At 38.8% G+C, this 14688-nt stretch overlaps 2 protein-coding genes and 1 pseudogene across 6 annotated transcripts; 2 read left to right on the top strand and 1 right to left on the bottom strand.

The window, feature by feature from the left end:
* Positions 1-2757: 2757 nt before the first annotated feature.
* On the top strand, positions 2758-4006 carry LOC116333980 (annotated as a pseudogene).
* Positions 4007-5298: 1292 nt separating this feature from the next.
* On the top strand, positions 5299-7151 carry LOC116333982 (claudin-4-like). The gene has a single exon (XM_031757271.2). It carries the CDS (start codon positions 5578-5580, stop codon positions 6553-6555), a length of 978 nt encoding a protein of 325 aa, XP_031613131.2. The 5' UTR covers positions 5299-5577; the 3' UTR covers positions 6556-7151.
* A 2302-nt stretch (positions 7152-9453) lies between these two features.
* Positions 9454-14560, bottom strand: mettl27 (methyltransferase like 27). Of its 5 annotated transcripts, none has more exons than XM_039618645.1 (6): positions 14233-14560; positions 11840-11973; positions 11218-11346; positions 10845-10980; positions 10052-10147; positions 9454-9927 (listed from the first exon to the last, which is right to left on the bottom strand). In XM_039618645.1, exons 1-6 carry the CDS (start codon positions 14543-14545, stop codon positions 9725-9727), a joined length of 1011 nt encoding a protein of 336 aa, XP_039474579.1. In that variant the 5' UTR covers positions 14546-14560; the 3' UTR covers positions 9454-9724. The 5 variants fall into 5 exon arrangements, with proteins under 5 accessions (XP_039474579.1, XP_031613123.2, XP_031613125.2 ...); XM_031757263.2 differs by having other exon boundaries at positions 11840-11970; XM_031757265.2 differs by having other exon boundaries at positions 14327-14429.
* Positions 14561-14688: the final 128 nt, after the last annotated feature.

Genomic DNA, 14688 nt, shown 5'->3' with positions numbered 1-14688 from the left:
GCATTTACATTTCTGTTGGACAACCTTAACTGCTTTAGCCCACTTACAATGAAAATTTAACAAAAAAAAAATCTTGTTCATGACCTGTGTAGTATGTTAACACTATTGGAAGTAAAAATAACTTGAACTCCAATTTTGAAAACACAACTTTATTTAAAAAAACAAAATAAACAAAGCTCTGACTTGTATTATGAGCACGAGTCTGTGGTCTGGGAGAGAGTCCTGTAACTCTCTGTCTACAAAATACAGTATATAAAGACCAATGTTGGGCAATTAATTATATAGTTACTTCTTCAAAAAAGTATCTGAGTTTTGCAAACAACAAAGTTTTTTGCAGCTGTTTACCTAAAAATGCAGCCAAGGCGGTTTTTTAAATAAACATTTCAAAATACTTACAGAACAATCAGCTGTTCTGCATCAAATCTGATGCCAAACAAATTATTTGTACCACTTCAAAAAATAATTTCTGTCCACTATGAGATAAAGAAGAACAACAGCCTCATACCTGCAGGCCTGACAACAGGAGATGTATCACTCCTGTAACACCTGTAACATTCAGCAGCCGCCTCATTGTTCTGACACACACAACAAAAACATTGACTACACTACACACTAACTACACAAGATTTGCGCTAAAAGTCGCAAATGTCTTACATCTCAAAACACCGCCGTCACTCCTAAAACTTCCTTCCGTTTCTTAACAACTAAATGCCATGTTTTGATTGGTCGACATGGTACATTTTTCGACCAATGGGAAAGGGTGGGGGGTGTTTTGGTTTCGTCTTTGCTCACAGGTGGAGAGTGCTTTTGAGCGTTTTCCTTATAAAACGCCGTTTTTACCGTTTCTTCCCGCAGTAAATATAAACAACGATAGTATTCAGGAAGAAAACCAAACATTGCAGATATTTTTATCATAACTCTGGTTTTACGTGGCCTATCAACACAATTTAAAAACTGGTACAAAGTCCACACTTTTTCTGTCCACGTTGTCATTAACGTGGCTTCACTCCACATCAGCCACGCTGCTTTGCTAGCTAAAACACCGGTGTCGGCACATATTTACTTTAATTTCAATTCGGGTTAGAATTTTTTTTTTGTGCGCAATGCAGATTTTCTCTGCGCAGAGACCGTGCCAACAGTGCGCGATTGCGCACGTGCGCAGCTTAGAGGGAACATTGACTATAAGTACACGACCAAGTCTGCATAACTTCTGTAAAAGTCTTGTTTTTCCCTAATGAATGTCCTACGCGACAGAAGAACATGCTTAACTGTCTCGGTCTCATTCATATAGAACAGATTGATGTTTCCCTGTGTTTAATGCTTTGTGGCTTAACACCACTTATCTCTCTAAGAAGTTGGACTTGGATCACAAGGGGTCAAGTAACTAGTCACAATGTTGGAGTCTTGTTCATTATCAGAACTAATTATTCTGTATATATACCTTTATTCGAACTTTGTGAACTTTTATACATATCACTGTACATTTTTATCTGTACAGAAGAATTTCGGTTGCTTATGTATATAGTACTAATTTGTGTCTATATTCCTCTTGCTATAAGAGCTGCGCAACACCCAAATTTCTCATTCGTGGGATAATGAAGGTTTATTCTATTCTAATCTAATCTACTCTTTTCTATTATAGAGATGATCCCCAAATCCATTACAGTCGGCTACTTTGTCTACTTTACTCCAAATAGCTGAAAGCTGGACTACAGTGGAATCTCCACTCCTACGTGGGTGTGGCCACAGAAAAGCTTAAAAAAAGCAAATGCATGTAATATTTGGTAGTGCCAATACTTCAGTAACTCCTAATACTAGTCATTTGGGTCAAGTGTTGGTCTCATAAAAATTTCAAAGCAATGTTAATCTTTTTTTCTTTAGAAATATCGTGACACATATGAGATGATTTTGCTGTCACTGGTCACATTTTGATCTATAGTCTTTTCATTGTGTTTTTGCCGGAAAAGTTTTTTGTTTTTTTTTAAATATTATATTATAAATGTATTAAGAAAAAAAAGAAAAGAATGAAATGGCATTCAAACCATCTATTTTTCCTATTAGCAAGTCTATTTTTCATACAATACCATAAAGGGAAATAAAAAGGTTCTGATTTTCTTTCCACAAATGTAGATTTGGTACTGTGTGAGATTTGTTTTTGGGGGCGTTTTGGGTCCTCCAACCTAAGGAGGTCAGCACCTTGTATGGCAACCCTAAGGGATTCGGCTGTGAGTGTGTGTGATTCATAGATACACTTTAAAGCACTCTTTAAAACACAGATGAGCTAGATAAATGCAATTTTTCATCTCACTCAGTCATCCACAAGAACAGACAGTTTCAGTGTAGAAACGCCTACATCTATTGACATCTATTAACCTATGAGCTACAGGTATCGGTTGATAATGAGCTCACTCTGAAAGTCATGTGCGTCATTTTTCTAGCATTGTTCATTTGGTAAGTCCCTGTTTGGTATTTAGTATCACCCAAGTAAATAGTGTTTTCATAAATATGCCAGTTCAAAAAATTCCTTTTATTGTTTCACAGAACATGAAAAATTGATGACATTGGTGGTAATCTGTATTTCTGTGTAATTCGTTTTGGTGTTTTTTGTTGGTTTTTTTTCCATTATATTGGTCTTTGTTATGCACATGAAACTGCTATCTTTTCTACAAGTGTTGAAACAAGCTGGTTGGGTGACATTTCTTCAAAAACCTGTTTGACCTTGCATACATCACTAGAAAAACACCTCCTCTGTCACCTCCTTTAAAATTTTAACCACTGAGCAAGGAACTCACAGTCAACTTCTCCTCTGAGTGATCAGCTGAAACAACTACCTGCTGAACTTTTGTTTCACACACTGCTCTCAAGGACGCTCAATCTTTTTTCTTTGACGGGATCAACATGGTTGCTGGTTGTAGACAGCTTCTTGGTTTATTTTTGGGAGTCATCGGCTTTCTTGGGTCGATCATCACCTGTGGACTCCCACTATGGAGAGTCACCGCTTTCATTGGTGCCAACATCGTCACTTCTCAGGTCATCTGGGAGGGTCTGTGGATGAACTGTGTGACCCAGAGTACAGGCCAGATGCAGTGCAAGGTCTATGATTCTATGCTAGAATTAGCTCAAGACCTGCAGGCTGCCAGAGCACTCACTGTCATCGCCATCATCGTCGGAGTTTTTGGGATTCTGCTTGGCGGTGGTTGGAGGCAAGTGCACAAATTTTGTCGAAGACGAAGTGCAAAAGAGCAGAGTGGCAGTAGCTGCTGGAGTTGTCTTCATCATTGCCGGCCTCTTGGTGCTTATTCCAGTCTGCTGGACCGCTAACACCGTCATTCGTGATTTCTACAACCCTACCCTGATTGCTGCGCAGAAGAGAGAGCTGGGAGCATCTCTCTACATCGGCTGGGGAACTGCAGGGGTGCTGATCCTGGGAGGGGGCCTGCTCTGTAGCTCCTGTCCCCCCAACGATGCCACTGATTATGATGTTAGGTACTCCAAGGCTCGCTCTGTGGATAGTCATAAAGAATATGTTTAGATAGCCAGCATTCTGCTGGATATCTTAAAGAGTCCACCTTTTAGAATAATAATGTCTGTGATTAAAATAAGTGGAAATGTTTAGAGTATAACTGTGTAAATAAAGCTTTTCTTTTTGTCTTCAAAATATACACACATCCAGTATTGTCAGCCTGTTTTTGAATATATCTGTTTTTTTATGTTTTCTACCACCAGAGATTTTTTTAAATTTTTGTTTTCTGTTCTTTTTATATCAATATGGGATACTTTATTTCAGGGTTGTGTCTGAAATCTGATTCTGCTTAATTAAAACCATTGTAAATCCGTATTGACACCCTTGTAACTCTAGACCTCATGTTTTGACTGCTCTTTATCTGTTAAACTAGTGAATACTGATGGATATATATATATATATATATATATATATATATATATATACATATATATGTATTATGGATGACTGTATGGCAATAAAATTGTATATATGTGCATGTGACATTGTTTGTGATTTGTTTTTTTTATTTCATCATAAGATGAGTTACACTAGTGACAAACAGTAAAAAAATTCAAACAGAAGATCTGGTTTTGCGAGTGTCCTTGAAAGAATCTTTACAAACAGGTTTTGGGACATTTCCTTCTCGTCAAAGAGCCTGAAAAACAGACACTGGATGTTAGCATTTATGTAAAGCTATTTAACATGTGTTCATTTCTTTATTTAGTTTTGTGGATTTCTGCATTAAACAAAATCAGGATAAAAAATATTCTTAAATACAGCACTGAAAATTTAGAGGACAGGACAGTTAGACTCAAAGAATGTTCAAATGTGTTTTCATGAATTAGCTTAATCATTAAAACCATGTATAGTTTCTTTTTCTGAGGAAACAAGGGGGGAAAAGCGATTCGCAGTGGTACAAATTACAATACATGAGCCTATTTACACAAAATATCTCTGTTCAAATAGATAAACCTAAAAAAGATTTCAAATTAAATGTATTGTGTTGTATCAGGCTTAACCATAAAATTAATTCCAAAAATAATTTATAGCCCCTGTAAAGTTTAACCTTTATAAGTCATAGAGATTAAAGATGATTTTGAGCTCGATAAAAAGGTTTCATTTTCTGCCACACAGGTTTACGTAAGTGTGTGTTCTCTTGTGTGGTACGGGGGTTTTGCATATTTCGAACAGGTTTTTCTGCACAGTGTGCTATTCAAGTGAAACTCCTGTCCTGTCCTCTCCCAGGAAACATTCCACCCTCGTTCTGTTTCACATATTCTGCATGCACACATTATTCAAATACATTAGTTGCGTGTAGAGGCCTCTGACCTAACACATGTATTAAGTTCTTAATCAAATTAAGTCACCTGTTAATCAAATGCAGCATTTTCACAGAGGTATTGTATGTGACAGATTAACATCAGAACAGACCCTTGTTAGGCGGTGGTTTATACCTCTGTTTCTTCTGCCTTCTTCATAGCTGTTGTTTACAAAATGTTCTCATGAGGCAAAGATAATGAGCGAGGGTGATGTCATTGCCTATTCATTCTCTCTCTCTCTCTGTCAACTTCCACTCCTTTATTTTTTCTACAGAGTAGGTGTGGCACTGTCCACACCTGTCCAGTAGCACATAGGCTTCTGCTCAGGTGACAAAAAAGAACGAATGCTCTCAGGTCCTGAAGTAAAAAGTAAAGAAGGAAGAGGCAGAAAGACATGGTATAAAAGGGGAGGGACATATGCTGTAAACAAATGAAGTGAGGCTTAAGTAAGACACGCCTGGATCCCAGTAGCAAAATACTGTAGGCAGGACAACAACTGAAACAGACTAGGCTCTCCTGAGATACATAGTTTACAACACTGCAACAGTAGCAGGAAAAAGTACGCACAGTACGCACATGTTGAGAAGGACTGACAAAGAAACACTCACAGAAAGATACAAGAGAAGAGCAACCAGAGGAAAAGACGAGCAAATGCAAAAGAGACTCTGCAGAAATCAAGAAACCCAGCAAGTCACCTTTTAAAACTCTGCAAGGATTTTACAAGAAAGTATTTTTTTTCTCCAGACCTACATTATGGCCTCGATGGGGATGCAGATGCTGGCCAGCGCCCTGTGCCTCTTCGGTTGGGCAGGGGTCATTGTCATCTGCTTACTGCCAATGTGGAGGGTCTCGTCCTTTGTGGGCACCTCCATCGTCACCTCCCAGATTTTCTGGGAGGGTATTTGGATGGCCTGCGTGGTCCAAAGCACAGGTCAGATACAGTGTAAACCTTACGAGTCCCTCCTTGCCCTCAGTGGTGACATGCAGGCTGCCAGAGCTCTCACTGTCATTTCAATCACTGTAGGTGCAGCAGGACTCATTATGGCCTTTGTTGGAGGAAAGTGCACCCGCTTCTTGGATGAAACTGGAAATGGGGCAAAGGGCAAGATGGCTGTTGTGGCAGGAGCAGTGTTGATGGCTGCAGGTCTGTTCTGTTTGATTCCTACATCTTGGGTGGCTGGGGCTTTAGTGAAGAACTTCTACAGTGCCTACAATGATGCTGAGAAGAGGGAGATTGGTGCCTGTCTCTACATTGGTTGGGGAGCATCTGTTTTGCTTGTTCTTGGAGGTGGTTTATTCATTAGCTCTGCATGCCCCATAAAAGCCCATGACACAGAGAAGAGGACATCTGTGCGTTACCAGGTGGTTCGCTCCTACAATGGGTCCAACCTGGGGGGTTCTCATCGCAGCAGGGCGCCATCGGCAAAGTTACTGCCTGTTGGAGTGGACTACCCCAGGCCTCATGGCTATGAGGGAGTGACTTCAAAGCCCCAGCAGTACACAAGGCCTCCATCCTATCAGGATATGTCTGAGCAGGGCTCAAAAGAGGAGTCAGAGAAATCATGGGCACCTTCAACAAAGTCACAACTGAAAAAGGCAGACTCGACAAAATCGAAACACAGTGATGTACCATCTACAAAGTCTCAGCTGAAAGAAGCAGAAATGGACACCTTATCAGTTAAGAGTGACGGGGAAGATTTATCCTCAAACCCACCAAAGACATACTTATAATATAATTACATATAATTAAATATGTGTACTTATGTTGACACAAAAGACAGTTTACTCTACTGCTCTTTATAAGTTGCCTTTTCTTTGTTTGTGAGTGTTTACTGACTTTATTTGAGTATAAATATACTCCATGATGCTTCCTTTTTAAAGGATGAGATGGAAAAGTTCAGGAGTACATTTATTAATATGCCAAAAAAATGTGTGAAGAATGCGACAATTAACTTCTAACAAATTCCTATTTAAACACTGTTACTGTAAATGTGAAACATTAATTTGCTATCAGATCTCTTTTTTTTTTGGTGTTTACCTCAGACTTTTAAAGTTCTCGTTTAAAACGGGCAGCAGGGTTTTACCTTTGAGTAGACACATATTTTATTAGACACATACACATTGTATATTGTACATTAATTGAAAGCATTACATTATTGAATGTGCTCTTTGGTGAATATCTCTATGAAGAAATTCAATTATTGAAAATACAAAGTTTTGTTATTTTGTTATTTTAATGATCATGCCATTTGGCACAGTGAAATGTCATTGCACTTTGTTGACTGATACTTTTGCATTTGCTGTTCAATAAATGACTGTGAGCTGATCGGAAAAGAATCCAGCTAATTTTTACATAATGTGAGGCATGAGGTGAAAAAGAGCCTTTTAGAATCCCCCTGGACTCTCAGTCCTGTTCCTGGCTATTAAAAGCCACAAGACAAACTGGTTTGGCAGAAAGTAAAGTTACAGGCAGGTGTGCAATGTTAAAAGAGGAAGCATTGTGCCTTTGTTGACGATTCAACATTTAGTTTCAGTGAATCATGCTTGTATCATGTGATCATTCATGTTGTTTTCATTACTTAGTGATATTTTGAGCTGCCCAAAATGCAGTTCCTTAAATAGAAATATGCATCTGCCATGTTGTATCATGTACAAAAGCTTTCTCTAAGATTATGCCTGTTGCAAGCATGTCTTAAAGCATGTTTTAAGACCTGATATGACTTCACTTGTATAATCTACACTGTACTACACAAGCATTGCTCTACACAGCACCAGATAAGCATCCATCCTCTTGCCTTCCCAGAGCTCTTCTTACTCCTCAGCTTCAGCTCACATGGTTTTGCATTGACGATTGTCATGGTGATATCAGTAGGCCATGCAAATGTATCTATCTGGTGGCAACAGAAGTTGTTTTTTGAGGGACTCAGTAGGTAACCTGGTAACCTTTTTCTGCAGGAAGCAGGAAACACGATTAGGAGTGATCATATTTTGTATTGCAGATTTTCCCTCAAGCAACATTTGCATAAAAGTGCTGAAAATTCAGTATGATTAAAACAAAAAAAAAAAAGGCTAAACTGGATTTTACCTGGTCTGTTGACATTGCACAGCTTTCTCATGACAGCAACAGAAATGTGACTAAAACTAAGAGCTCAAGAAATCTCAACCACATCACAAATTTCTGCAGAGGTGAAAGAAAGTGTGATTGAAAACAAGATAATCTATATATGTAAACTGACCTTAAATCAACTTTGCATCATGCAAAACTTGACAGCCAGCAGACAATCTCACAACCTTGACATTGTCAAACAATTAAACATTCACACATCCAAGAGAAAGAGCAAAATTAGGACTTACTATTAGGGCTAAAGGTAGCAAATGACTTATATGTTATTTGCTTTTTATTCCAAAGATCTCTGCAGCTCATAGTGCACTGCGATAAACCCACAGAGAAATATGACCAATAACAAAATGGCTGACTGATAAGCAGTCATCCAGCCAGAGCCTACAGGTGGATATCAGAGACAAAGATGTGAAATTTTCTTCATAAATGGACCACCGAGATAACATTGGGGTATGTGTGTGAGACAGCTGCGAGTTCGTTGTGAGCGTTTAGCAGCTTACAGGATGGGCATCAGCAGAACAGACTGATACTTTAAACGTTGTTTTTAAAAAAAACAAAAAACTTTTGTTTTGCTGTTTTGTCCTTCACAAAATGCGGTATGGTTCGAGCTTGCTTACACTGCCACCTGTTCTCTTTTTATTCGTCTCTCTGGCTCCCCCACCCCCACCCCCGCCCTTTCTACCTGCCCCTGCTCTCTGTGTGTGATAGATACCTGCATGTCTTTTTTAAATTTTTTGCTCTATAGCCAATTCATACACTCCAGGCTCACTCAAAAGTTATTTTTTTATTATATTTTTATTGCATTCTTTTGTTTGTCTTTATACTAATACAATGTAACATTTGAAAAGAACATTTGAATATGTTGTTTGTCCTTGGGTGAATGAAATTAAGTCTTTCTAGCTTTCTAAACTAAGAAACAGGTCTGAAGAATCCACGTTTTATCCTCCAGAGGAGGAGGATAAAAAAGGAAGGAGGAAAAAAAGTTTTAGTTTAACTTTATTTGTGATTTGTGTCCACTGCTGGATGAATGGAATGGAATAGATGAATAGGTTGGGTCTCACAAAGATATGATCACTGGTTGTATGTCTTCAAAAATGTAAAATTTTAGAAATCCAGCCCAGTGACCCAAGCAAGAATTTAGAGATTCACTGCTCAAGACGTCCATATGAAATGCACACTGACCATTAGGCTTTCAGTCACCTAAAACTGTATCTGATGCTGTATATAATATTGTTAAACAGGGTCAGGTCATTGGTAAAACATCTCCACTTCATCTGGGTTGCTTAACATAAAATCCACCGTGGTGGTGTACAGAAGCATAATTGTCCAATTTCTTTTCGACTTGACTAGTTTTAAAATTTAAAACAAATAGCAAATAAAGTTAATAAAGTTTTAAGCACAAAGGGGATAGCCTAACATTTGAGCCAACTGAATCACTGAATTAGAAAATGTAACCTCATAAACTCACTTATTAGTGGATGGCAGATAATAATGCACAACAGACACAGTTACAGATACAAGTTATATAACCATTTATTTAGAAAATGGTTCATTTACTTTCAATAAGGAAAGGTCTGTTACTCAGCTGCAAGATACTCATTTGCTTGAAAGCAGCTTTCCATCTTTGAGCCTACCTAATTCTGCAAATGCAAAAATCAAGCCATCCTTTTTAAACTTACGTAAATTTTATCCCGGTTTTGTTTCTTCTCTAATAAGTCTATTCTGCACCTTTGCTGGTGTGATTTTAAACCACCATACACTTTTGTGATATATGTATAATTATAGTTTCTTGTAGAGATATACAGCGCCAGATATGTAGCCATCCTCGTGCTCCGACACAGCTCTCTCCCAGTTTTCCACCTCTGTGACCTCTAGACAAGTCCAAAGCCCCTCGTTCTCCATCTGCCTGAGCTCAGAGTCAAGACAGCCTTTGTACTCCAGATTGTCCTGGTTACTTCTGGTAGTCATGCAAATGTAGCCACCTGGTGGAAAGAGGTGACAGTGCAGTAAGTGATGAGAGCTTATCTTCAGTAAAGTGAGGGGAGACTGTAGGTGAGACAGCACTGAAACAACAACAACAAAAACACAACAAAAACATATTCACACCTGGTTTGGTGGTCTTGCACAGATCTCTGACCACAGCAGGAGGGACATGACCAAAACTTAGTGCTCCAACAATCACAACCACATCAAACGAATCTACTGCAAAAGGTAGAAAAGAGGAATTAGTGCTTTAAGGATAAGGCATGTAGGCTTGGACTTAAAAATGGACATAATCTTTTAACATGAAAGTATGTCCTTATAAATGGCCTGTATTTGTATAGACTTTACTTAGTCCCTAAGGACCCCAAAGCGCTTTACACTACATTCAGTCATCCACCCATTCGCACACACATTCACACACTGGTGATGGCAAGCTACATTGTAGCCACAGCTGCCCTGGGGCGCACTGGCGAGTCTGCCGGACACTGGCACCACCGGGCCTTCTAACCACCACCAGTAGGCAACGGGTGAAGGGTCTTGCCCAATGACACAAAATTCATAATTTAACTACATACAAAATACTTTATTGAGCAGAAATAAGGACAATTTCCTAATATGAGTACACAGGGTTACAATGACATAGGAAAGCAATAACAGGTAAGTGTTGTATAAAATATAAAGATAAATAATATCATATGACAATAACAGTAATTCTTTTACTTTTTAAAATTATGATTTTAGATTTCATAACAATTAAAAAACCATGAAAACAATCACTTGAAATGCAACAATTTTAAAATAGCTCTGAAAAATAGAGGCACACAAGCGCTAATTAAAAGCATCTTACCTGAGAACCGAAAATTAAATTACACAGTAATTAATGACTAGGATGAAATAATAATAAAGCTTTAAATACCCCACTGGATAGGCAGTGGCTCCTCTCCCAGCATGATCTGCTTCAAGTCCTGGTACAACCCGCTCTGTCTTGCCAACTCCAACATAGCTTCGCTTCCATCTATACCCACAAACTTTCCAAATCCAAGTTTCTTCAACTGTGCAACATGTTTAGGTTGTTATCAGACACATTGTTATTAAGTTGTAGAATCAAGAAAGAAAAGGTCACTACATTACACACAAGAAATTTCTAGACATTTATTTAGACTGAAAAAGATCAAATATCAACAATGTTTTCAAAAAAGGATTTGTCAGATATTAAATTGCAAATCACTTCATTAAGACTGCACATTTACAGTTTCTCCCTGAGGCCATCTGTTCTTTTTCTATTTTACCTGTGTGGCCACCAGTCCTGTACCACAGGCCACATCCAATACGACGGCACCCTCACGATCTCCACTGAAATGGGAAGAGATGCAGTTTGCTGCCAGAGTTGGTGCACGGTAATCCAGGACAGCCACATCCTACTCAAAAACATGAACAGTTACCCATTAATTAGGTATGAAACACATACATAACACTGTTCCATCAGATAAATCCTATAGAACTGTAATTTGTACTCTTTTACTTTATATTACATAGGTAACGATAAATTTCACGACATTGTATTTTCAGATGCATTTTCTTTTTTTAATAATCTTGCACTGTGCTAACAGTTTCTTTTATTTACCTGGAAAAAAGTACCAATATTTTTACTATTATCCATTAGATATCCATCCAAAAGATTAGTACATGTCAAACATAACTAAAAAATTACAGTAGACTAAAGGTTATACCATACAATGCAGCAGAGTGACAAATGTAATATCAGTGCCTAAAATTATAACAATACAGATAACATTTAAGCATGTAAACTACAAGGAACTAGAGTAGAAAAACAAGCCATATAGGCAGTGATGTGGCTAATAATAAAAAACAGCAAGTATTAGTAAAATATAAAAGGTAAGGTTATCTGACCTGATCATAGTTCTCTGCCCAGGAGTCGTAGAAGGAGACCTTGTCCCTTGATGTTGTGTTTTTATGAGCTGATAGAATAACTGCTTTCACATTTTCAAATGTGTTAGCCACAGCTGACATTATATACACACCTGCTGAGAAGAAACAAACATAGTCAAGCAAAATCATAACAACCAGAGACTCCAAGTGTGCATACACATTACAGATACAGTCTTAAATATCAGGCAGCGTACATTCTTTGGTTCAAATCTACAAACAGTATCCCACAGCTGTTTTTCCAAACAACCAGAGACTCCAAGTGTGCATACAAACATTACAGATACAGTCTTATCTCATGTATATAGGCAGCGTGACATTCTTTGGTTCATTTTCTTTAGCAAATTTAATTTTTGTAATTTGTTCTGTCTACTCCAGAGGTTCCCAAGAAGTGTGGGGGCCTTCATCCCCTGGAGGGGGGGCGCAAAGAGCCAGGTTTGCAGGGGGAGCGGTATGCTTTTGTTGCAATTTGGTCTCTGCATCTTCTTCCCGTGAAAAAAAAAGAGCGCTTGGACACTGCTAGCATTATGGACAGGTCATTTTGACGAGTAGGATTTCCCACACAAACGCAAAGCATGGATGAGATTCCAGAAGCATCGCCAAATATGTTTCCAAACCGTGAGGGACTTCCTTCCAAGCCAAAGATCTTACAGGCTTTTATTATGCAAAATATGGTGAAGCATATCTTCCTTTGGCTTCACTTGCACAAGTGCCAAGGTAGGTCTCCCCTGCAAATAGTTTTCCCTGCGTCGGGAGCACGCGCTGGGCTCTCCAAATCACGGCCAAACAGTATCCAACAATGTTCATTTTAGTTCACATGAATTGGTCTGTTATTTTCACTGTGCTGTGGTCATACTTGTCTAAGGTCAAACACTTTTGTAATAACTACTTCTGAGATTTTGGAGATGTTAGCTCTTTATGCAGTAAAGTTACAGTGAGATACAAATAATATCAGGTTGATCCTGCCGTAATTTGTTCCCCGGTTCAAATCACGGACAAACAGTATCCCACATGATAACTTTCTAAACAACGTGTTGTTACAGTTTTTTTTGAACCTATATAGGTTCAAAAACAAACTGCACTCACAACGACTGAGCACTGCACTGTGACCTCGTTGTGTGGACACAGAGAGACCTTTACGTATCACAGAGAGGCATTTCTGGGAACCACGCTTAAAGCAAAAATCTTTCTTAAAGTGTTGATAGCAATCATTTTTGGAGCTGTTATTGCCATGTAAATAGTTTGCATTTCATTTCTATGTACTTGCTAAGTACATGTGAACAGATCAAGAATAAAAAAAAAAACATGTATACTAAAATTGAAACTACTCACACAAAGTACAATTATTTAAATAATCACACCATGACGCCTCTGCCACACTTTCTATTCAATGGAGGGACAGCAGTGTTAACTGCTCTGCCCTGTTCATTGTGTAGCTTCTGTGATGCTGTCTGTCCGCGTGTAAAAGGTGGTACCTCAAAGATGCTGTCCACAGCTATGACATTGATTTTGTTTAACAGTAACAGTGCACATGACAGGTGTGATTTGTCTGCGGATTAGTGTACAATATCTGCCATTCTGCAATGGTTTGCCTGCAATAATGCTAAGATCTACTCAATCCTTGATGAATGATGTAAACACAACGATGTTTTGGCACATTGCACAGCGTGACATTTTAAAAGTGATATGCACATTTAGAACTGACGTTGCGTGACGAACTCTGGGGTTGCACAGAACTCGATCCCTCGTCTCACCGCTGCAATGCAAGCCTGACGTCTTTGTTTAGTAATACGGATACATGGGATCCCTCACGTTGCCTCCAGGTTGAAAAAAGAAAAGAGAGCCCATTATTTTCAATCGTGTAATCTCCGTTTTCGGTGAATCGCAACGCCGTTGGCCTACGTGTTGACGAAAGCCCTATTCCTCGCCCAAACGCATAATCTCCGTTTTCGGTGAAACAGCGTTTGCGTGTTTTCAAAAATACCCGTGTAGGTGTGGACGTAGCGTAAAAGACTTAGTAGTATATTTTATTACTACCTGTAACTTATTGCCGTTTACTTGTATTTGCTTAATTGTTTACTATGTGTTTGTGCAGGGGGGGCGAACATTTTTCTTGTAAAACAACGGGGAGCCTGGCAAAAAAAAGTTTGGGAACCACTGGTCTACTCAACAGATCTGTTAAAAATGAATCAAATTTGGAAACTAAAACCAGACAAACGTATGTTTGTCTGAACAGACTGAATCATTAATCAATTAACACAACAGCTGCACATTATTATCATTATTATTTTTTATTGTATTATTATAACTTCTGCAATGTAGCAAATAACAAGGACTCTTTCGGCTTGCACACTCACTTGTCTGATTTCTTTTACGGATGTAGAAGACACAGTCTGCTGCTATAACATATATGTATACGTGTAAAGATGAAGAGACAGGGCGCCACTTTACCAGCGGTCGTCTCCCTGGATCTTTCTTCTTTCTGCGTTCACACTGCAAGAATAAAGAAAGAACTAACACTGACACTGCAGCAAACTGAATCGGGGACACCGAGAGCCTGTGCAGCAACACCAGGAAGCAACCAACGACTGTATAAAACACCGGGCTCGCTATTCCCTCAGTAAAGTCTTTCAGGGAAAGAGGCAGCTTTCTCTGCTCTTTTTCCGCCATGAAGAAGCGTTTATATTCTTTCAGATTATTTTCTTCTCTTATACATTTTATTTTATAGTATGTGATCTTTGCTAGCTGCTGCATTCACGGCCACACACCACGCCTGGAACCAGTATTTCCCGACAACCACCGAAGGAGGCATT

Source organism: Oreochromis aureus, linkage group 10 (assembly GCF_013358895.1).
Source record: "Oreochromis aureus strain Israel breed Guangdong linkage group 10, ZZ_aureus, whole genome shotgun sequence".
Taxonomy (NCBI): Eukaryota; Metazoa; Chordata; class Actinopteri; order Cichliformes; family Cichlidae; genus Oreochromis; species Oreochromis aureus.
The sequence above is the reverse complement of the archived record's forward strand: the minus strand, read 5'-3'. Positions and strand labels throughout refer to the sequence as shown.